The sequence below is a fragment of the Vigna umbellata genome, chromosome 8 (assembly GCF_029865625.1).
Source record: "Vigna umbellata cultivar VRB3 chromosome 8, Vumbellata_1.0, whole genome shotgun sequence".
Lineage (NCBI taxonomy): Eukaryota > Viridiplantae > Streptophyta > Magnoliopsida > Fabales > Fabaceae > Vigna > Vigna umbellata.
In genome coordinates, this window is record NC_142172.1 from 42,499,004 (window position 1) to 42,522,522 (window position 23,519).

Consider the following 23,519-nt stretch of genomic DNA (forward strand, 5'->3'; position numbering starts at 1 on the left):
AGTTTGAAATTTTTATATAATACTAAATCGAAATTCGGCAATACCTTAACATGCATAAATCAAATTAGTATTCTTTACAAATTCTAAACGTTTCTGATAAAAAAAAAATTCGTAAACATTGATCCAGACATATTTTTTCTTTCTTAAACCACACGAATTGTATGTTCTGACTTTTCTCTTCTGAGGTTTTTACTGTTCCTAAACTACTGTTTGTCCATTATTCTCTGCTTGAAGAACCCGGTTCAGACTTCAGCCACAAAGAGTAACATGCCCAAAAAAATGCAAACAAAACTGGATCTCGCAGAAAGATGCTCTTTTACAATTTCAGATATTTGTCAGGAAGGCATTGAAAAAACTCGTTTGATTAATAGATTAACATTAAATAATTTGTATGCACTTGCTGCTGTCGGATTTAGAAGATAAAAGGATAAACAATAATGTTTGTATGGATAGAGGATAAAAAAAAATCATTTTTCATGTAAATAATGTTGATATGGCATGTTCTCCTTAACGCGTTCATGTTGACAACTTTTTATATAGATGAAGTTGGTGGATTGAGTTTTTGGTTATGCATGTGTCTTAATTAAGAACTTTAAATATCAGGATCAGTATAGATGACGTGCATAAGATGCAGATTATAATTTTATTATTAGTATATATATATAAACACATATTGATAGAATTACATTATTATAAGCATCGAGAAAAAAATTTAAATAACTAATAAAAAAGAAAAAAAAAATCATAAACTATACAAACATTATAATGTGTGCTCTTAGTCTGAACCGAGGTGAGTTATAGCACAAGTTGGCGAACAAAATGGACCTACCACGTTTACTTCCCACACTACACAACTCTATAGCTCCTTTCTTTTTCCATCAATCACAACCTAGCTGTACAACTCTACACTTAAAACAAACTCCCATTAAACCCAAATCAACATTCATATATGTCCAAAATTCATTACACATGTCATGTGATCATGTGATAATAACCTGTTTAAGAGATTATCTACACTCATCATGTGATAGGTTTAATCTAAAAGTATATGTTATATAATTTTTTCAACTCTAATTGATATTAATTCAACATAATTGTAATTAAAATATAAAACACTTATTTTGTGTCAATTGATAAAATAAACTCTCCCAACTTGTACGACTCATTTAAAAGTATATTGAAAATAGAAGAATTAAGTATTTTGGTTTTTGGTTTTTCAAAGGAACATTTAACAACTCTATGAACAAATGGAGATAGTGTTAATGAATTGGAATGAAGTTGTGTGTGGTGTAGAAAAAGATGAGTGGGGGAAGGAAAGCAACAAAAAGTGAACTATAGCTTGAAGACTCAATTACACCAAATACTAAACCCCACGGCAGCAACAAAAACAAACATAGTTTGGTTGCCATATTGGTTCATTTCTGTTATTGGTGGGTCCATATTGCGCACAATTTCAACCTCAAGCCTTCCGTCCATTCCCTTCCTTCTCATCCATTTTCCAATACTAATTCCCTTCATCTCCACCCCACCTTCTCCTTCTCTCTTTCCACCACTCAACAACAACACTCACCAAAACGACGCCGTTTCCCAAAGCGTCCAAAAACCGCAACTTCTAACTCCACAGACACACATTCTCCACCTTCTAATCTTTTCCTTTATGGTTATCTTTTCTCCTCGCATGCGCCATGTTGTTATTATTATTATTATTGTAACGCTTCGATGGCGACGCGAGTTTTAATCTATATCCGTTTCGTTTAAGCAATTAATGAGGCGTCAATTTCACCTACGTGGATTTCCAATCCCGCTTCGTTCCTCACACTGCATCGTGAAAACCCTATTAATCTCAACGAATGTTGATTATTGTTAATTTTCCTTCAATTCCAGACAAAGAGCAAAGGTACGCACTGTTTTTTAGATCCTGCTTTCTCACCTATCGTTTTCCCAGGTAAACAACGCCATTCCTTTCTACTCTATCTAGATGAATATCCTCGTGGCGCTCGCATTCTTGTGCCTGGCAACATTGGCGCCATGGCGCGTTCGCTCGCAACAACAGAGGCTTCTCGTGAACATGACGCTCGTTACCAAGGCCAAAGCTAGCGGCGCTCGTAAGTTCGTTTTAATTTTCATTTTCGTAGATTCACTATTAATTAATTTTGCATTGTTATTCGTTGAAATTTGGAGGGAAAAAAATGTTTGTAGTGTGTTTGGACGGAAGTTTACCGGCGTATCACTTGGACAGAGGATTCGGTGCTGGTGAAAACAACTGGCTTCTTCAATTTGAGGTACTGTGCACTCAACTTTCTCTAAATTATTTAAGACATGCGCACTTGTATGGTAAAGATGTAGTGATATATACTGCTATCTTTTTTATGCTTACGAGTTGTTTGAGTCTCGCGAGTTTTATCTATTTTCTTGAAAAATGGGAAGAGTATGCTGGTTTTGTGGTTTGAAAAAGTGGCGGTGGTGTCTTTGTTGTTTTGGGGAGGTGAAGGGGTCGATGATTGCGTGATTCATTGGTTGGTTTCAAAATGCGACATGACGATGGCTTTTTTTGTCGTGCACCTAGAATTTTGCGCGCGCAGCTTTAGGGAACTGGAATTCACTGTTTTACCACTCAAAGCAAATTCCAAAATGAGCCCATCCACGAGATTTTTTATCGAAACCATCCCCTCGCCGGAGTATTTACATTACGAGTTCAATTCAGCGGCTCAGCCGAATTCTAAATGTGATTCATGGTGACGGAGATGGGGATGGAGACTGTGGCTGGTCAAGAGATCAAAATTCGGCTCTGATATCTGACCTGTTTTTTGTTTTTTTTTTTTCAAACCGTTTTTTAGAAATATTAAAATATTTTTAAAAGTATAAATATAAATTACTACGTAAATTAATTAATATTATTTAAAAAACTGCATTTAATTTAAAATTATATTATTTTTATCAGCTGAAATAAAAAGTCAATTCAAATGACGTTATCAAAATTAATAAATTTATACATTAATATTAGTTTTTTATTTTAATAACTTATATGACTAATTAATGATTTACTGTTAATGTCGGATAATAAATAATAAATGAATGATTAATTGTATAAATATAAAATAAATAATAAATGAATGACTTAAAAGTATAAATATAAATTACTAACGTAAATTAATTAATATTATTTTAAAAACTGCATTTAATTTAAAGTTAAATTATTTTTATCCACTTAAATAAACTTTAAAAGTTAATCCAAATGACCTTACACAAATTAATAAATTTATGCATTAATATTATTTTTTGATTTAATAACTTATATGACTAACATTAATGATTTACTGTTAATGTCAGATTATAAATAATAAATGAATGATTTAATTGATATTCATTGAAATGAGTGTGTTGACTATTATTATTAGTTTATATTTAATAAATTTAGTATTATTGAATGTCTTTATCTATTATATATAAATAAAATCAATATATAATACAAAAGTATAAATTTTTGTTATTAATTTAAATTAACTACTATTAATATTTCTGCAAAATAATTTATCTTACAGATTATATTTATGATTCTTAATTTGAACTTTTTTTATTAATAATGATTAATTATATTTTTTATATCCTTTTTAAAAGATTTTTTCATTTAAGTTATATTAAATTAATTGATTAAAAAATGAGTATTTAATGTATAGGTAACTTTTTTCTCCTTACCTTTGATATTTTAAATTTATGCGCCAAAAAAGTTAGTATTCAATAAACTTTCAGATTCATTGATCTTTTAACACAATATGATAAGAAAAATAAATAATGGAGAAGGTAAAAAGGTTATAAAATTAGAACATTGTATTTATTCGAAATTTCAAACTCGTCTGAATATCTCTTAAAATAAAGATGGATGACGTTTTAATAAATTTGAAAATAAATATATTAATATATTTTCAAAATGGTTCATTTGAGTGTAAAGAATTCACTTCTCTCCAGCTTGAATGGGTGGCCTGGCCACCCTCAACCCGTTATAAAGAAAAAACATACAGGGCGAATTGAATATATAAATCAGTTAACCTGCATAGAGTTTGGATTGTACTACTTACATATATATTTTTTAAATTATATTGTCATATAGAATTATTTATATATTGAAAGTAATTAAATATTTTATTCATCATTTCCTTAATTACGTTCTATTTTATATTCTTCTGTATTATATTTATTTATTTATAAGAAATAACAATTTGAGATATTTAAATCTAAAACTAAAAAGATTTCTATAGTTGATTTTATTCTAATCTTTTGAAAGTTATATGAGATTCTCATTATCTCAAATCCGCCTATTTTATTAATGAGATCTTAGGTTAAAGTAATAATAACAAAATTATTAATTTTATTTATTATAAAAGGTTATTTAAATATTTTACATTTTACTTTTTTACAGTGATTTATTTTCATTGAAGTTTCTTAATTAATTGTCCTGAATATTTTCTATAACATTTAAAAATTTCTTATTATCTAGAATGGTATCTCCTTAATTACTAATACTCCAAATTACTAGTATTTCGTTTCAAATTATGATTTAAATTTCAGAGAGAAAAAACATTAATTAATTTTCTCAATGAAATTTAAGTGCTCTATTTTATGCAGACACATATTGCAATAACTCAAATTCACATATTTTTTATAGATGACAAAAAATTATAGGAAACAAAGTAGAAAAAAAAATCATAATTATTCTGAAAAATAAAAATGATCAAAAAAAAGGATTCTTAACATTTTTTTTATTAATTCGTATAAAATATTTTACTAACTGTTGATTAAACATGATATCTTTTTTAATTTTTTTTTCTTGTTAGCAACGTTTAAATCCAATTTTATCCTTACATTTAGTCCTACTTTAATTTGCAATATTAAATGAAGTCATAATAAAAACCATAACATAATTGTTTAATTAAATGATATATTTCATAATGACATATTTAGTAATATTTGTTTGTTAAATTTCTTTATCTATTTTTAAGCATAAATATAAAGATGGGCAATTAAGTTGTTTTAGTAGGTAGTATGTTGAATTTGTCTATGTTTATGATATAATTTCTTTAATGATTAAGTATAAATATGAATAAAATTTCTAGAATAATTAAGTTTAAATATGAGTAAAATTTTTATAATGATTAAATATAGGCATGAATAATATTTAAATTATTAATTGAATATGAATACAGAAATCAATATTTGTATGTTTATATATATTAATTTTGTAACTTTTTTTTCTTTTGCACTTTTTTTTATTTGTATGTTTAATAATTTTTATAATTATATTTTTTTAACCTGAAATTTTATTATTTACAATAATATAAAAAAATCAATGTCATTATCATTAAATTATAAAATCAAAATATTTATTTTTAAATTTAAATTATTATTAATTTATATTTGTATATGTAATTTAATTTAAATAACATGTTATAATATTTATTAATGTATAAAAAAAATCATTATAATATAGAAAAATAATAAAGGTAGGCATTTGAAGTATTTATTTTTAAACTTTAATATCTGTTCTTTTCATAATTTTTAAAAATATTTATAGCTTTATAAATTTTGTTTCATTAACCTTTTAAAATCAATGATTGTTTTGGTTGTTACAAGTATATGCAAGTTAATAATATTTTATATAAATTATTTACTTTTATTTAATTATTATTTGATTTTTTATTTAAATTTTATAAAACTATCTTTTTTTAAAAATATTTGACATTAAATATCTTATTTTGATATTAAATATTTGATAATATTATATTTATTTTTTTATAAAATTAATTAATTAATATTAAAACAATAAAATAAATAAATATAAAAATGTATATCCATGATTCAGCTGTTGCCAACTTGTCATCCTTACATAAGTATTAGTTTATTTTGTATACATGATTTGATCATTATCTAGTATTTATGTGGGTTTTAATAAATATTTAAATCATTGATGATTTTTTAATTTTATTTATATTAAAAAGTTCTTTTATATTTTAACCTTTTAATTTTCGTATCAACATTAATTATTTTTAAAATTACTTTGTATTTCAAATCTTCAATTTTTGTATTTTCTTAAAATATTTTTCTGATTTAAAATTTACTATTTATTCTACTTATATTTTCAATTACGTTAACATGAGTTTAAAAATAGTTTCCAGTTCAAAGATATATCTTATCATGAAATATATATAAAAAAAAAAACTATGGTTTTTATGTTATAAATTTGATTCATCAATTTGAAGCTTTTTCTTTATTAACGTGTGTGTGTGTGTGTGTGTATATATATATATATATATATATATGAATAAAATCTTAAAACATTTTTTAAAGTTAGTTAAATTATCTATAATAGTTTTATGTTTTTTGGTATTAAATTATGTTCAAATTGTAGTATTAAAAATTCTTATATTTTCATATAATATATTCTTTACTTAAACTTGTATTATTAATATTTTTCTTTAACTTCTGTACAATGTCTTTCGTGTGTATATAGGTTAGATGATGAAAGTTTCAAAATTAGATAAAAGTTTATCAGAATAACAGTGTATTTTATTAATCTTAATAACTTATTTTACTTTTAATTCTTTATTCATTAATATAAAATATTGGGTAGCATTTTGAAAAAAGAAAAAATAGAAAGAAAAAGACAATGGACATTCCCCGGTAACACTTTTATAACCAGTGTCGGAAGTGTGGAGTTATTGTCGGAATAAAGTTTTGTATATACAAACTTTGAATCTAAGCAAAAGCAATGAAAACATGAAATGATTGAATGAAATGACAAAGTATTACGTACAGTTAGTTTGGTGGAGCCTAAATTAAATTCCAGTTAAAGAAACCCCTTTTGATCTACCTTCATAAATCATCAATGATGATCATTATCTATTTATTAATTATGGTTCCTTACAGGGAGGTGGATGGTGCAATGACTTAAAATCATGCTTCGAGAGAGCCAAAACTCGGAGGGGTTCATCAAATTATATGGTCAAATTGGAGGTGTTTTCTGGTATTTTAAGCAACAATGCCACCCTTAATCCTGGTAACTTAACTAACTTTTTCTCTGTTTTATTTTAGTTGAGAAATATCAAAATTTAACTAAATATATTTTTAAGATACTCAATACAAATCAAATTTATTTTGATTATAATGTTTACTGTGAGAGAAAATTGTTCTTATCAAATTTCTAAATTTATTTGTGTTTGATGACATCTAAACAAATAAAGAGAAAACATATATTTCCTTTGATAGACACTGTTGATGGTAAATAATAATAATAGTTTGGGTCATAACTTTTGAATCCACATCTTGCTGGGTTCTGCTATACCAAGTAAGGGAGGTTCCGTGATGTGCAACTATTGGTGCATTAGAAGCCGGTAACAACTGCATTTATATGAAATAATGCAGAGCAATTAAGTCAGATTAGGTGAATATAACTGTGTTTGGTACGTGATAGAGAAGTTGTTTTTTACATGTTAGGTTGGGTCTGGGAGCACAGTTTTAAGCTTTTCCACATTTTTACATAAATCTGACATCTAAATGAATATCCAAACACATAATATGACAAAATTCTTAAAGGTCAAGTACACAATGAACGCGGTGTGCCTCAAGGCAGTGTTGAGGGTACTTAAAACCAGCATTATCATGGATTTTAATTTTTTTTATATATATATATATTGAAATATTTATTCTTTTGTCCTATTTTTGTTGTAATTTATTTTTAATTTCTATTCTCTCTCATTTTTAATCATTTCATATTTTACAAATTGCTGTGAAAAAAAATAATCATTGTCTCGATTTAATAGTTTATAAAAAAAGTCATTATTTAATATAATTTTTTAATCTGTAAATTTTTCTTAGACTTGAATAAATACAACATATATTCGTAATATGAATTTTATCATTAATCGTATTGCTTTAACTGTTTTATAATTTACTTAATACTAATAAAGATTTTGTGCATTGTAGAAATGTTTTTGGTATTAAATAAATTTTAGAAATATAATAAAAATAGTCTATGAAGCCAAAATAAAAGCAAAAACGCGTAATGAAATTATCTAGAATACTGGAAATGTGTGGTAGAAGAGAAAAAATGTTTAGGATTATAAAATGCTTAATCAATAATGAATCATTTTAGAAATATAGTATTCTTATGCAAGTCATTTTAAAATGCATTCAATACATTATAATTTAATATATAAACATAGATGGTTGTTGATGAGCATTCATATATTTTTATTTTTTAATCTATTTCAATTGTTTAACAGTACACAACACTTGATTGTTCTAGAGAAAAACGCACCACATACTTCATTTAAAAAAATTGAAATCCACACAATGATAAACGATTAATTGTTATAATATCATCAAAGAAAGTTGTCACAAATGTTTTTTTGCCAACATATTTTTGTGAGAAGTGTTCCTACTCTTTTCATCACTTGCTTTTAAAATAAGAGTATATGAGAGCCAATTTAAATTTTGGTGACTGTTACACTGATGTCAGTTTTTTATACTCTAAAATTTCTATTTAGAAATTTAAAGTAAATATTTACTTTATAGCATACTAGCTACCTTCAACTTTCCTTGAACTTTAAAAAACATTTTATTTGTATATTATATTGCATCATATGTAACCTTCTCACTCTTATTCCTATGCTATATCCCTTTTTAATTACATCCAGATCCATTATTTTTCTCGTAGTTCTTTTGGTTTATTACATAAAATAATATAATGATTGGTGATTAATATAAAGTAGTTACTATTATTATAATTGTCAATATCATATTTTTATGATCTCTTTTAATATACCAGTATTGACACCGTGCAATGTAAGGACTACTAGCAGTTTTGTAATTGGTAACATCTTAATATAGGTATTGAATTTGGGGATATCAATTTAGTTCATCCTTCACTTTACACCTTTTGTGTCCGAGTGGTCCTTAAAACACAGCTGTCATCTGAGTTTAAAAACGATAGTCATACAAATAGGCAATCCAGTTGTGTATACTGTAGACTGTAAACTATAGCTCCTGGGTCATGATTCCCTTTCACGGACTCCTGTCTCCTATCGTGTCGTTTGACCTTCCATTTTTACTTCGGAGTGTTTATTATGAAATATATTCACTATTTTTTTTAAAGAATTCTTTTAATAAATTATACATTAACTATATAAATATATCAAAGCCATTATAAAGAAGATTCTAGAAGTCAAATAGGATTGGTGGAAAGAGCTTATGACAAAATAATAAATATGAAGTTTTATGTACATGCATTTTAATTTTAATACATGTTTTTTAAATATTAAAACTATTTTATTTTATTTTATAATAATAAATAAAAATTCTCTATATGATTTTAATGTAAATATAATAAAAAGATTTTCATTTAGGATAACACAACCAACAATTATGTTACACCCTTTCCAGACAAATACCAAGACACTTTACCTTTCTCTCAGAACCGGTGAAGGTTGGCTTCATCCTCTGGTATTATAACTTAGAGTGGGTGTTGTTCCATCGGTCCGTTTCACATTACTTTAATTAACTCATTTTCTAGTAAGTTTCAATTCAATTTCCCCCTCGTATTTGCAACCATATATTACTAGACTACTTAGTTGGCCTTCGGAGGAGGAGGGTATAGTCTTCTCCAGAAGTTCCTTGATAGACTTAACCAACCGATGGAAGTGTTGGTACGCAAAGATGAAAATGCAGAATGTGTTCTGTCTCTTGTTAAAAATAAAATAAACTTGACTACTTTATAGCCTTACATACTAGAAACAAAAAAAAAAAACTGCTGCGCGCATAAAGCGAATAACTCCTATATTTACGTTTGACTTATTTAAAAGTAACTGAACTTTTTAAAACACTAACAAATCCTCTCTTAAACTGAATACTAGCAATCAGTTTATATCAGATTCAGCACATTCTCCTAGTGAATTTCGTAATGTACATAAAGTATAATTTGAGTGCTTTAGTCATAATATCAGCAACTTGTTCTTGTGTTACACAATGTATTATCTTGATAGTTCATGTCTTTGTAAGATTATGAAGGAAATGGAAGCGGACATCAATATGTTTATAACGACCATGCATTACCGGATTCTTTGTCAGCTATTGCCAAATGTCTTGACAAACACATGATATTGCACCTATAAATCTAATTGGTTATTTCTTTGTATTAGAAAGTGGATTTAAGCCTAACTCAATCCCACAAAACCGGCTTGTAAGGTGAGGTTTGCACCTCACTTATATATTATATTTTGGCCTTATCTCTAGTCGATGTGAAACTTCCAACACTTTGATGACCAAGAAAAAATAGCTGAACAATTGTTCCTTTTAAATATCTCAACACCCTTTTAGCTGCCAATAAATGTAGCTTAGTAAGATTCTCCATGTATATGTTAATTAAGCTTATCACAAACATCATATTAGGTTGACTGGAGGTTAAATACACAAGACTTCCCACAATTTATTTGTAATAAGTCTTGTCCACCTTTACACCAGTATCTTCCTTTGTGAGTTTAGTACTTGGAACAATTGGGTTTTGAGCTGAATTGCTTTTATCCATTCCAAACCGTTGTAGTATTGCTAATGCATATTTCTTTTGACTTAAGAAAATGCCATTTGTTCGTTGCATAACTTCAAGACCCAAAAAAATCTCATTTTACCAAGGTTTGTCATAACAAGTTCATGTTTCATGGAGTTTTTGAAATTTGCAAACATCAACTCATCATTGCTAGTAAAGATAAGGCCATCAACATACAAACTAACAATTAATATTGTACCTTTTTTTCTCAAAACCATCCTTCAAGAAATATGCTTCTATGCGACTATACTAAGCACGTGGTGCTTGCTTAAGTCCATAAATAACTTTCTTCAATTTGTACACCAACTTTCCTGGCACCATCAAGTAATTCCACCAATTCCCATGTGTCATTTCTGTTTATTGCTTCCATCTCCACATCCATGACTTTCCTCCATTTTGGAATCTGTTCGGAAACAACAAAGTGTATGGGATCATTGTCACCTGCTGCAGATAGAGCCATATTTGCTTCTGGACTATCTTCAAAAAATTCTGCACCAGTTTCGTAGTCTGTCATCTAGAGAGGTTGATAGGTTTCCGAAAGAGAAACCTAATCAAGAACCTCCAACACCACACGTAACAGGCACACAATAGAGACAAAGGAATTAAACTGAGTATTATTCATAAAAGAATGGTCTGTGCAACTACATATACAAAGGGCTTAACCCCCTTCACATGACAAAGCCTGTCAACAATCTAACTGCCAAAAGTCCCCTCTCCACCAAACTCAGCCCCTATTTATACAATACTATCCTAAATGTCTTGACAACAGTTAGGCTAACTAACTTCTAATGTTTCCTCCTCCTCTCATATACAATTAGCCTCCTATCATTACCCCCTTCTCCTTCAACAACCTTGTCCCCAAGGTTGAATTCAGGATATTGCTCCTACATAGTTGCCACATCTTCCCAAGTGGCCCCATCTCTACCACCCTCCTGCCACTCTACTAACACTTGTGGAACTCTCTCTTCCCCCTGCTACTTGTGCCTCCTTTCTAGAATTTGCATTGGCAAATATGTGGGCCCTTCGGCCTGCAACTCAGCTAGCAGGTCTCCCTCGATTCTCTTCTTCCCCATCGCCTTCTTTAATTGGGATACGTGAAAAACTGGACGTATCCTGGATGTTTCTGGCAATTGTAATCTATAAGCAACCCTTCCCACCTATTGTACCACCTGAAATGGCTCGAAATAATGAGCCGATAATTTGGAATGCAGACGCACAGGCATTGAAGCTTGCCGATGGGGTCTAATCTTCAAATATACCCATTCTACCACCTTGATCTCCACTTCTCTCCTCTTTTTGTTAGCTTGTTGAACCATTAAGTCCTGGGCACGACTTAAATGAAATTTTAATTGCTTCAGCGCCTCATCCCTCGTCATCAGATCTTGTGCCACCATTTCCACCGCAGTTTCCCCAGGTACAAATCTACTCAGTGAAAGTGGAGCTCAGCCATAAATAATTTTGAAGGGAGAACACCTTGCCGCCCCTTGATAACTAATATTGTACCAGTATTCGGCCCATGACAACATCATCTTCCAGCTGTTGGGTTGCTCAGAGCAGAAACATCTCAAGTACTCCTCCACCACTCGATTCAGAACTTCTGTATGGCCATCGATTTCAGGGTGGTAGGCCGTGGTCATCCTGAGCTGCGTTCCCTGCATCCTAAAGAGCTCTTTCCAAAAGAGACTAAGAAACAGAGGATCTCTATCGCTCACAGTTGACATAAGAATACCATGCAACCGTACAATTTCCCTGGTGAAGACCTCCGCCACGGTTCTCGCTGAATAGGGGTGCTTTAACACTATAAAGTGAGCATATTTACTTAGTCTATCGACCACGACTAATATCGTGTCGTAGCCTTGGGACTTGGGTAATTTCACAATGAAATTCATGCTCACCTCCTCCCAAACAGCTTGGGGAATAGGCAGGAGCTGTAGTAAGCCTTGGGGCGACGCGACCATATACTTATGCTGCTGACAGATCACACACCCCGCCACAAACTCCGTGATCGTTCTCTTCATGCCTATCCAGTAGAAGGATTGACCTATCCTTCTGTAAGTGCGGAACACCCCTGAATGCCCTCATGTACTGGTCATATGAAATTCCGGTAATAACTTTGGAATCCAAATCGATTTTGCCGCTAGCACCATCCGCCCCTTGTAATGGAGTTTGTCGTTCTCCAGAGTGTATGCGACATGGCTGTTTGGGTCCCTCTTGATATCATAAATGACCTTCCTCAGCGATTCATCCTCCTCCATCTCTTTCAGCGCTTCCTGAAAATCGTGCCAATAAGGTCGGGAAATTGCCTGTAGTTCCACGTCCTCCACGCCCCTTTCTCTCTTTCTTGATAGCGCGTCTGCCAACTTATTCGAGCTTCCAGTTTTGTACACAATATCGAAATCATAGCCCATGAGTTTGACTATACAGTTTTGCTGGCTGTAAGTCGTGATCCTCTGTTCTAGCAGATACTTCAGACTGCGTTGATCCGTGTACACGACAAACCGTCTCCCCAACAGATATGGTCTCCAATGCTGGATGGCCATCACCAGAGCCATCATCTCCTTTTGTAAATCGATTTGATTAAGGAGCCCTCCGACAGGGCCTTGCTGTAAAAGGCGATGAGCCACCTGTTTTGCATTAGCACCGCTCCCACACCGCCTCCCAACGCATCACATTCCACGTGGAATTCCTGGTTGAAGTCGGGTAGGGCCAAGACTGGTGCGGATGTAATGGCTGTCTTGAGCACTACCATAGCCTTTCCCGCTGCTTCCGTCCACACAAACCTCCCCTTTTTAAGCAGCTCAGTTAAAGGCTTAGCCAATTTCCCGTATCCCTTCACAAACCGCCTGTAGTATCCTGTTAACCCCAAGAACCCCCTTAAAGCTTTCACACTCTTCGGTTCATCCCAGTCCAACACTGCTTGGGTTTTATCTGTATCCATCTCAACACGCCTTGCTGAAATTATGTGGCCCATATAGCGGATCTGCTGCTTCCCAAACTCGCACTTGCTACGGTTGGCCACCCAGCTTTGTTGCTCCAACAATCGCAATACAATTTTTAGCTGTGCCATATGAGCGTCCCACGTAGGGATATAGACTAAAATGTCATAAAAAAAACAAGCACACATTTGCTGAGGTAGGGCTGCATCAAGTTATTCATAGCACTTTGAGAGGTGGCCGGCGCATTGGTGAGGCCAAAGGGCATCACCAAAAATTCAAAGTGGCCCTGATGCGTTCTGAATGTCGTCTTAGGGATATTGTCTTCACCCATCTTTATCTAGTGATATTCCGTCTTTAAATCAATTTTCGAGAAGTATTTAGCTCCACTCAGTTCGTCCAATAGTTCCTCTATCACGAGTATGGGATACTTGTCCGGGATGGTTGCCTTGTTCAAAGCCCGATAATCAACATAGAAGTGCCAGCTGCCATCCTTCTTCTTCACCAAAATCACCAGACTGGAGTAGGGGATTTTACTTGGCCGGATGATCCCCGCTTTTAACATGTCTGATACTTGTTTTTCAATTTCCCCCTTCAAAAGATGGGGGTACCTATAAGGCCAGACGTTTATAGGATTCACTCCTTCCTTCAGCACAATGTGATGCTCCATATCTCGAGGTGGAGGTAAGTTTTCTCTCTCCCGGAATACAAGATGGTGCGCCTGCAACACTGAACCCAATTCAGATTTCTGCTCCGCTGTCAAATCACCCATCCACTCACCGTTTCCCTCCTGCTCCACTCGGCCCAAGTCCCAAACAAGCACCCATGACTCAGCGTCCACCAACTTCAGCAGCACCTTGGGTTCCACCAGCTGTTTGGACAATGCCGGATCCCCTTGCACGCGGACCTTCTTACCCCCCAACACGTAAGCCATGGACATTTCCCTCCAATTTATTACCACTTCGCCTAGTGTCGCCAGGCATGCAATCCCCAATATAATATTCACTCCTCCCAGCTCGAAAACGTACAAATCTTTCTCCACCGTAGCTTCCCCCAAGCTTATTCGCACCTTCTCGCAACGTCCCCTCGACATTCTCCTGTACCCATCGCCAAGGCTCACCGCGTACGATTGTGTATCGGTTATCGGCAACTGCAATTCATCCGCCACCCTTCGACTAACAAAGTTATGACTGACCCCACTATCTATAAGAACCACCACTCTTCGATCTCCAATCCGCCTAGTCAGTTTCATGGTTTTGGGAGAGGTCAACCCCTCCGCCCAACAAGCCGATAGCTCCATGGGCTTCTCCTCCTGGTTCACGCCTTCAGTCGTTTCGTCCTCCTCGTCTTCCGCCAGGAGCAATACCCTCAAACTATTCTCCGAACACCTGTGACCGGAAAGCAAAAGGGCCTCCGCACCGAAAGCACCACCCTTCTTCTCGCCTTTTAAGAAATTCGGGATAAGGCAAATTCCTTACCATTCTCCCTCGATTGTCGCCTCCTCCGCCGACTCCTCCTTGTATGCTGTTCGTCGACAATAGAACTTCTCTTCGGTTTGACCCGCTCGCCTCCGCCCTGCCTCCCAAACGGTTTGCGGGCTGTCATTCCATCTCTCCCCGAACTACTGTGGTCGAGGCTCGCGAACCCCCTGAGTTCCACTTTATGTCGTTCCAACCTCCTCCCGGCGCTCTGGATATAGCATCTTCTATGTCCCGCGCTATCCTTATGGTAACCTCCAATTCTTTTGGGTCCTGGATGCGGACTTGCCCTTTGATTTCTTCCCTTAACCCAGCCAAGAAAAATCCCAGTGCCAGTTCTTCCGACAAGCCCTGCGTTGGTCCCAATAACATCTCGAAGTTCCAGGTAAACTCCTCCACCGACCCCTCTTGTCGCAGCGTCGCTAACTGCTCGTACACCGTCCCCCGAAATCCCCCTCCAAAACGGTTTATCAGCGCCGCTTTTAATCCTGACCAAGAACGATTCTTGGTTTTATCTTTCCAAATCTTGAACCAATAGCTCGCACTACCTTCCATACTCATGTAAGCGAGCTCTATCTTATCTTCCTCCGCTACCTTCTGTATGTCGAAGAAGCGCTCCGCCCTGTTAATCCAAATGTGTGGTTCTTGGCCTTCAAACTCGGGTAAGTCAACGCTTTTCCTCCAGTTCTGTTGTATTCCCCCATTATCGTGTCTCTCATGGTTATCATTCACTGAGCTATTACCCCATTCGGAGCCTTCCTCTTGATTATTTGTGCCTCTGCCCATCGACCTCATCATTTGCTGCAGGTCGCGTCTTATCGTTGTCGTCTCCTCCTTAATTCCCTCTACCATGATCTCCAGATTATCTATTCTCCCCTCCGTGTTGCTCTCCGTCGCCGATTATCTCCCCTCTTGATCCGACAGGTCGGATCAATTGATAGGTTTCCGAAAGAGAAACCTAATCAAGAACCTCCAACACCACAAGTAACAGGCACACAATAGAGACAAAGGAATTAAACTGAGTATTATTCATAAAAGAATGGTCTGTGCAACTACAGATACAAAGGGCTTAACCCCCTCCACAGGACAAAGCCGGTCAACAATCTAATTGCCAAAAGTCCCCTCTCCACCATACTCAGCCCCTATTTATACAATACTATCCTAACTGTCTTGACAACAGTTAGGCTAACTAACTTCTAACGTTTCCTCCTCCTCTCATATACAATTAGCCTCCTATCAGAGGTGGTCTTCGAGATCGTTGCAGAAATGGACTATGTTCTGTTGTCAAAGGATCATAGGAAATATTATGTTCATCTTCTCCTATATCAAGATCATGACATACCTATTGTTGCTCTATATCTGTTGTTGTGTTTCATTTGGCGTTGTGTTTTCAACCTCATGTTCTTCATCTTTAATAGCATCTTATTTATCTCCCCATTCTAAATCACACGCGATGGTTGCAACATGTTGCTTATCCCAATCCCAACTTTTATTTTCATCAAAGACAACGTCTCTACTGATGATAAGTTTTTAAAATTGGATGATACAGTTTATAAGCTTTTGAGACTTCACTGACTCCCCAAAAAAACACAATTTTGACTTTTATCATCTAACTCGGTTCGCATAGCATCTCACACATGAAAATGTGAAAGGCAACCAAAAATGCGAAAATACTTAACTGAAGGTTTGACTCCACTCCAAGCTTCTTCGGGAGTTTGATTTTTCACGACTAATGTGGGACTTCGATTTAAAATATGCACTAACCAAGTGGCAGCTTTAACCCAAAAGGTTTTGGGCATCTTCTTCTCTAAGAGCATGCTTCGAACATAATGGTCTGATTCTTGCGTTCTGCAATCCCATTTTGTTGTGGAATATATGCGGTTGTCAGTTGTCTACGAATACCATTGTCAGAACAAAATCTGGTGAAGTCTTGAGAGGTAAATTCTCCCCCACAATCAGTGTGCAGTCCTTTGATAGAGGACTCAACTTCTTTTTCAACATGAACTTTAAAATTCTTGAAGACAGAAAAAGCTTCTGACTTTTCAGTCAAGTATATCCAAGTTTTCCTGGTAAAGTCATCAATAAAAGTGAGCAAATACCTCTTTTTATTATTGAAGATAGGTGTAATTGGTTCGCAAATATCTGTGTAAATTAGTTGTAGAATTTATGTAGCCCGCCAAGAAAATGCTTTTGGAAATGAATAATGTGACTGCTTCCCAATTAAACAGTGCTTGCATAGTTTGGTAGAGGTCTTGATGAATGGTATATGTTGGGTGCAAAGAGTGGGTACAAACAAAGTCCCACATCGGATAAAATAACACATAAGATATCTCCATTGGTAAGAGGCCTTTTGGAGTGGTACCAAAAGCAAATTCGTGAGGGCTTGACCCAAAGCGGACAATATTTTTGGCCCAAACCATGCCAAAGATGCATGTTGTCCTCTACAAGCAAGTGGTTTTGGTAGGTGAAGAAATGACATGCAATAGGAACATTCGATTGGAAGACATGTGGGTTTCCATGAGTAAACCATTTTGTGGATGATACACTTTGCACTTGCAATGTTGGAAGAGAATACTAAGGCCCTTTTCTTGTATTTGCCCGATACTATGTAGGTTGTTTCTTAAGTTTGGCACGAAAAAGACGCCAATAACTAAATAGGTGTTGCCATGCCTGTGAAGTCGAATGCTGCCTTTTCCTTGACAGCCATATTGGAGTTATTGCCCAGTTTTACTGTGTCTTTGTAATGTTCATCAAGATCTGAGAAGTACTCTTTCCTCTCGCACATGTGATTGCTACATCCAGAATTAAGGAACCACACAATATCTTCATTTGTCTTGGTTATCTCTGTGTGAGCCATCAACAACATTTCTTCATCATTCTTAACATAGTTAGCTTCTCTTTGTTGGGATGGACATTCCGAGCTGAAATATCCAAGGTGATGACAGGTGTAACATTCCACAGAGATTTGTCAAAACTTTGTCGACCTCGTCCACGGCCGCGTCCTCTTCCGCGCCATCCAAAGTTTCCCCTACGCCTTCCATGTCCTCGGCCGTGGGCTGTGTTGTAACCTACATGGGAAACTTGCAGGGCTTGTTCTTGTTCCACATGAGATGACAATCGAAGCTCATGTTAAAGGAGACTACTTCGTAGTTTATCAACCGTCAGTGTCTCGATATCCTTAGGCTCCTCAATGGAACACACAATATAATCAAATTTTGGAGTCATGGATCTTAGAATTTTTTCAACAACCGCAACATCACATTTGTTTTCGCCATTAGCTTTCATCTTGTTGGCGATGGTGAGTGTCCAAGCAAAATAATCATTAACGAATTCCCCCTGCTTCATGTGGATAATTTCAAATTCTCTTCGGAGAGTTTGTAATTGTGCTCGCTTAACCTTTGAAGTGCCGTGGTACTTTTCCTTAAACGGATGTTGACATCCGTTGAAGGATGTCACCTCCGTTTAAAGGTTACGTTTTTTATTTTAGGGTTTTATTTCAAGGTTTATTTGAATACGCACATGGAGGAAGCACGACAAGCACAATACGACTCCACGCACTGCACCACGAGAGGGAGACTGCTTGATAATTCTTTCCACCACCACCAACATTTTGCAACTTCTAGTATTTCACAACGACGAAAGAAAGAGAGAAAGAAATATAATGTTAAAATGAAAGAAAAGTATTTTACTCATGTACGAGACTAGAATAAGTTATTAGTGAAATAGGTTGTGAAAGAGTAAAATTAAAAAATAATAATTTTAAAAATAAAATTTTAGTGAAAGGCAAAATAGTAAAAGGAAGATGAAGGAAGAAAGGTGTGGTGATGGAGAGAGCAACACCCAAATGCAGAATGTGATATGTCTCTTATTAAAAATGAAATAAACTTGACTACTTTATAGCCTTACATACCAAAAACAATAAAACTAATGTGAGGCATAAGATGCATAACTCCTATATTTACGTTTGACTTATTCAAAAGTAACTGAAAGTTTTAAAACACTTCCGTACTCTTCAATTGGGGTTCTCATAGAACATATTTTTATTTACGATTTCATTTTCTTTCATCCTGCATCACCATTTTCTAATCACCATCTCCAGCTGAGCCGTCGGTGGACATACTAATCTAAATTATTTGGGATGATGTGTATGAGCATCATGTGTTACGCTTAGATCCGCTACACCCACCTGTTAATTTCTTTTCATTTCTTGCATGAAAAAGAAAAATGTATTTCCCTTTCTGTATGATGAAAAGGAACATCATTTTTGTTAAAAGTTGATTGTCTTAAATTGAAGAATAAAAATAAGGTCAATTATCCAACTCAAAGTTAATAACTTAAAGTAAAAATAGTTTTATCCTTTATTCATAAAAATTAATATTTTTTTATAAATGAAACAGTCAAAATCGTAACAATAAAAAAATATTTCACCTATAAAATATAATAATAATAAAATATTATTTTTTTCTTTACAATAATATTTTTAATAAAATCTTAACTGGTCACAATATCAATTTAGACTTAATTTCGGATTCATAAACGTTGACCGGTAAATAAACAAATAGGTTAATTATGTTTATACAAGTTATTTAATTTAATACTAGCATTTTAGTAGTATATAATTGGTTAAATTTTATTAAACTAATTTAGTTTCGAAATCGCTGTTGCGATAGTAAAATCTAACTAACTATAATAACTTTTTTTGTCGAATTATGTACTAAAGGAAGTATTTTTTTTTTAAATCTTTTTTTTACCTCTTAGACTTTGTCTATGAATGTTTACAAATTATTAAATCATTGCGTTTGTCCATGAATGTACTGTATCAGATTTTTACAACTGGAACCGTGTAAAGCTGAGATACTGTGATGGAGCCTCGTTTACAGGAGACGCTGTGTTCTCTAACAAGGTAAGCGACTCCTCGTTTACGCGAGTCTTGCATTCATTCCTCTATCATAAATAATATCTTTCACATTGGCTAAACCATTTCTCTAACCCAAAATTACTGTAAAACAGTGAAGGTAGTTCACCGGTTCAGGCTAAATCAGAAAGAAAGCCGAATATAAAAAGGGAAAACAAGAGCAATGTTTCTTTTGAATTTTTAATAACTGATATTACATTTAACACTGTACCTAATTATTATTTTTATTCATTTACTCTTTATTTTACACACTAAACTTGTATCTTGAAAATACCCTTCTACTGTTAGAAGGTCTAACTTTAAGTCATTTAAAAAACAGTTTCCAAGGAAAGTTACACTAGATCAGGAGGATATTGGGTCAATTAACTTTACGGGCATTAAGTTTCATCAGCATATGTAACATGTCTAAACCAATTTTGTTGCATTGAGTAACTCTTGGTGTTTGTGAGATGAATATCAGACAACAACTCTTCATTTCAAAGGGCAAAAGATTTGGGAAGCCATTATTGACGACCTTCTACCACAAGGTTTGGGAAAGGCACGGAAGGTATACTTCAATTCTGTAGAGTTCGCTTTTGTTCATTCTCGCAACTCTGAACTGAACATGAGTGTAAGTCAACAAATTTTGTTATAAGATGAACGGAATTTATAATACACACTATCTTGTGTGTAGGCTTTGCTTTCAGGTTGCTCAGCAGGAGGTTTAGCAACCTTTCACCATTGTGACGACTTCGCCAAGCGTTTGCCAACGGATGCTAGTGTTAAATGCTTGAGTGATGCCGGTTTTTTTCTTGACGAGTATGTTTAGTCTATCTTGAGCCATTCCAACATAATTTTCGCCTGTATTTGTTCAAAATCTAAGTATTGCAGTTACTTTCCCCCTTTACAGAAGAGACATCAGTTTGAACCACACCATGAGGTTTCTCGTTAAAAGTCTAGTTCGGTTACAGGTAACATTCCATAAATGCGACACATGTACGGTACTTGTCTTTTATAAATAATATCAAAAGAGAATTGAAGGCCCAAGTGGTTTGTGGGTATGTGCAGTTGGTTTATATGTTATACGATTTTCATCTTCTTAGCTGAAAGAGATTTTTAGACAGTACAACTGCTATATTGCTTCACTTTTAGACAGCACTGCAATTTCTATATTACTTCATTTCGTTCTCCATTTGTTCATTTTTCATATATTGAAGTTGAAACTTAACAAACCGCTTTTAGGATTTCTACACATTGCTGAATGGTTCAATTTCGTAGTAGATATCACATGGCATAACACGCTTTGGTTACTTTTGTCATTAAAATTGAGCTTAGGTAGAGGGAATTGTTTATATCCCGTATTTTATAGGCAGGATAGCGGAGCAATCGGTCATGTAAATAAGTCTTAATGAAAAGAAAATTTTAGTGCTCAAGCATACCAAAGAAGACGAAGATATTTCTTATTCATTGCTTGTAATCCATCACAGCAATATCTTACAAAATAGACAAAAGAGCCCGCATGTTTTTACTCTCTACATTCAGTTTTGAAATTGCATAACAGGAAGCATAGCATTCAACAGTTATAACATGCCAAAGTCTTGTGCAACAGGGGATAGAGCAGAACCTGAATAGAAATTGCACCAGAGAACAGTACTTTCCAGCCTTGGTATGATTTCCCATGAACTTGCATCGTTAGCTCAGGCAAATTATATACAATTTTGACGTTTTTCGTGTTTATATGCAGTGCTTCTTTCCACAATATGCGTTGAAATACATATCAACACCATATTTTATTTTGAACTCTGCCTATGATGTATTCCAAGTAATATTTTTTTATGACATATTTTGTTTTTTTAACATCCTATATGGCACAATTGTCCAATTATGAGATAATTACAACTTAAAATGTCAACAGTTCCATCATATATTGGCGCCACCCTCTGCGGATTTGCACGGACACTGGAACAAGTGCAGGCTGAACCCGGCTGCATGTACAGCAGACCAAATTGCTATATTGCAAGGTTCCTATTTCAAACTTTTATTGCTCAGCAGTTTATGAAATTCTATGTATTGAGAAGTCTCCAGTGTTTACAATACAAAAATGTTTTTATTTTGTGAATGATTATATATATAGTTCGCACTTGTTGAAAACTCTCCCATCATGATGTAAATAGAACTAATTTTCCTTAATCCACGTCTATTCAGGTTTTAGGCTCGACATGCTTGGAGCTTTGAAACCATTCTATATGAATTCAAGAAGAGGGGGGGTGTTCATAAATTCATGTTTTGCTCATTGCCAAAGTGAACAACAGGATACATGGTTTAGAGATGATTCTCCAAGAATAAACAACAAGGTATGGATCTTACTCATTGACAGTGATATGATGATAATAAACCTCTATATAGTGTGTGGAATTTCAAGTTTGTCCGGAGAAAATTTATATTGCATGAAAATAATTAACTGACTTTTATTCATCAATTATATCTAACGTATATGGAGAAGTTTGCTAAATAAAAGATAACAATATAAGATCTTTGAACTGTGTCACTATTGTAGTATTTCGTTATTTGATGTTTCCTCCTTCGAACTTTTGGCACTACGAATTTTAGTCTGCGATATGGTTAAGGTAAACTATCTTTTACAGACTATTGCAGAAGCGGTTGGTGATTGGTATTTTAGTAGAAACATAAGCAAGGAAATAGACTGTCCATATCCATGCGATGGAACTTGTCATAATACTATACCCGAACCTAAGCTCAGGTAAATGACTTGCATAATATTATGTATTTGTTCTCTTGCGTATCTGGGTGGCTTTTAAGTTCCATTGTCTGACTCGATTTGAAATGTTGCAGGTGAGATGGAAGATTAAACTGAACATTTTTCCTCAAGATTCTCTATTTTTCACATACAAGCCCCGATGGTCCACTAAAACAGAATTAAAAGGCAGTTTTTGTAGAAGAGTAGAAAACCATACACATATAGTGAATGCTAGGCAGATAGAAAATTCCTTGATAGGAAGTGATAAAGAAACCAATAAAGAAAATGTCGTTTGAATGATTTCAGTTATTTTCCATTCATTATAAAATATTTTTACTCAATAAAATTAATTTGAAGTTTTATTTTCTTTTTTTTCTTACGTCTCATCATATCATATGCACTTGAAACAGTGAATAATTTGTAACTATAAGAACATAATGTCCCGGTGATTGAATCAAACAGATAAAAGGCGACTATATATAACACCAGGAACTTCATGATTCTTCGGTAGCAACCGATAGAACAAGAAGCTTCATATCAGTAGCTAAGAGTTCCCGGGAGATAGCATAAGAAAATACAGAGGAAAATTGAATACCACAAGCCTATCTTTTCATTGTTCTTACTCCTTCAATTTGATGCTTCTCTCTCATATCCAACTTTTCAACATTTTTCGTGTCGCATTTTGATTTAATTCTTCTCCCTCTAAGGTTCTTTCTTGACAGCATGTTACAATACCCTTATATAAAAAAGTCACCTAGTCTTCTAGGTTGAAATGAGGGTAAGAGTTGGGAATATCCTCCTAGTCTTCCCAGATGGCTTCTTAATGACAATATGCCATTGCATGAGAACCTGTGGTACATTA

General features: G+C 34.0%; 1 protein-coding gene across 2 annotated transcripts; it reads left to right on the plus strand.

The window, feature by feature from the left end:
* The first annotated feature begins 1,486 nt into the window (after window positions 1-1,486).
* LOC124837473 (Pectinacetylesterase family protein) lies at window positions 1,487-23,024 on the plus strand. 2 transcript variants are annotated; one of them, XM_047312840.2, is made up of 14 exons: window positions 1,490-1,897; window positions 1,979-2,105; window positions 2,200-2,282; window positions 6,922-7,051; window positions 19,829-19,908; window positions 20,381-20,467; window positions 20,594-20,718; window positions 20,810-20,870; window positions 21,509-21,565; window positions 21,644-21,721; window positions 21,815-21,920; window positions 22,105-22,253; window positions 22,545-22,660; window positions 22,753-23,024. In XM_047312840.2, the coding sequence occupies exons 2-14, from the start codon at window positions 1,979-1,981 to the stop codon at window positions 22,754-22,756; spliced, it is 1,203 nt and encodes a 400-aa protein (XP_047168796.1). In that variant the 5' UTR covers window positions 1,490-1,897; the 3' UTR covers window positions 22,757-23,024. The 2 variants fall into 2 exon arrangements, with proteins under 2 accessions (XP_087952253.1, XP_047168796.1); XM_088096127.1 differs by lacking the exon at window positions 22,753-23,024 and having other exon boundaries at window positions 1,487-1,897; window positions 22,545-22,664.
* The last annotated feature ends 495 nt before the right edge of the window (window positions 23,025-23,519 follow it).

Excerpts from the sequence above, each read along its gene's own strand:
- LOC124837473 (XM_088096127.1), top strand. The coding sequence starts at position 1,979 with ATGAATATCCTCGTGGCGCTCGCATTCTTGTGCCTGGCAACATTGGCG. Across the intron at positions 19,909-20,380 it reads ACGCTGTGTTCTCTAACAAG|ACAACAACTCTTCATTTCAA; the intron begins GTAAGCGACTCC and ends GATGAATATCAG. Across the intron at positions 20,468-20,593 it reads GTTTGGGAAAGGCACGGAAG|GCTTTGCTTTCAGGTTGCTC; the intron begins GTATACTTCAAT and ends TCTTGTGTGTAG.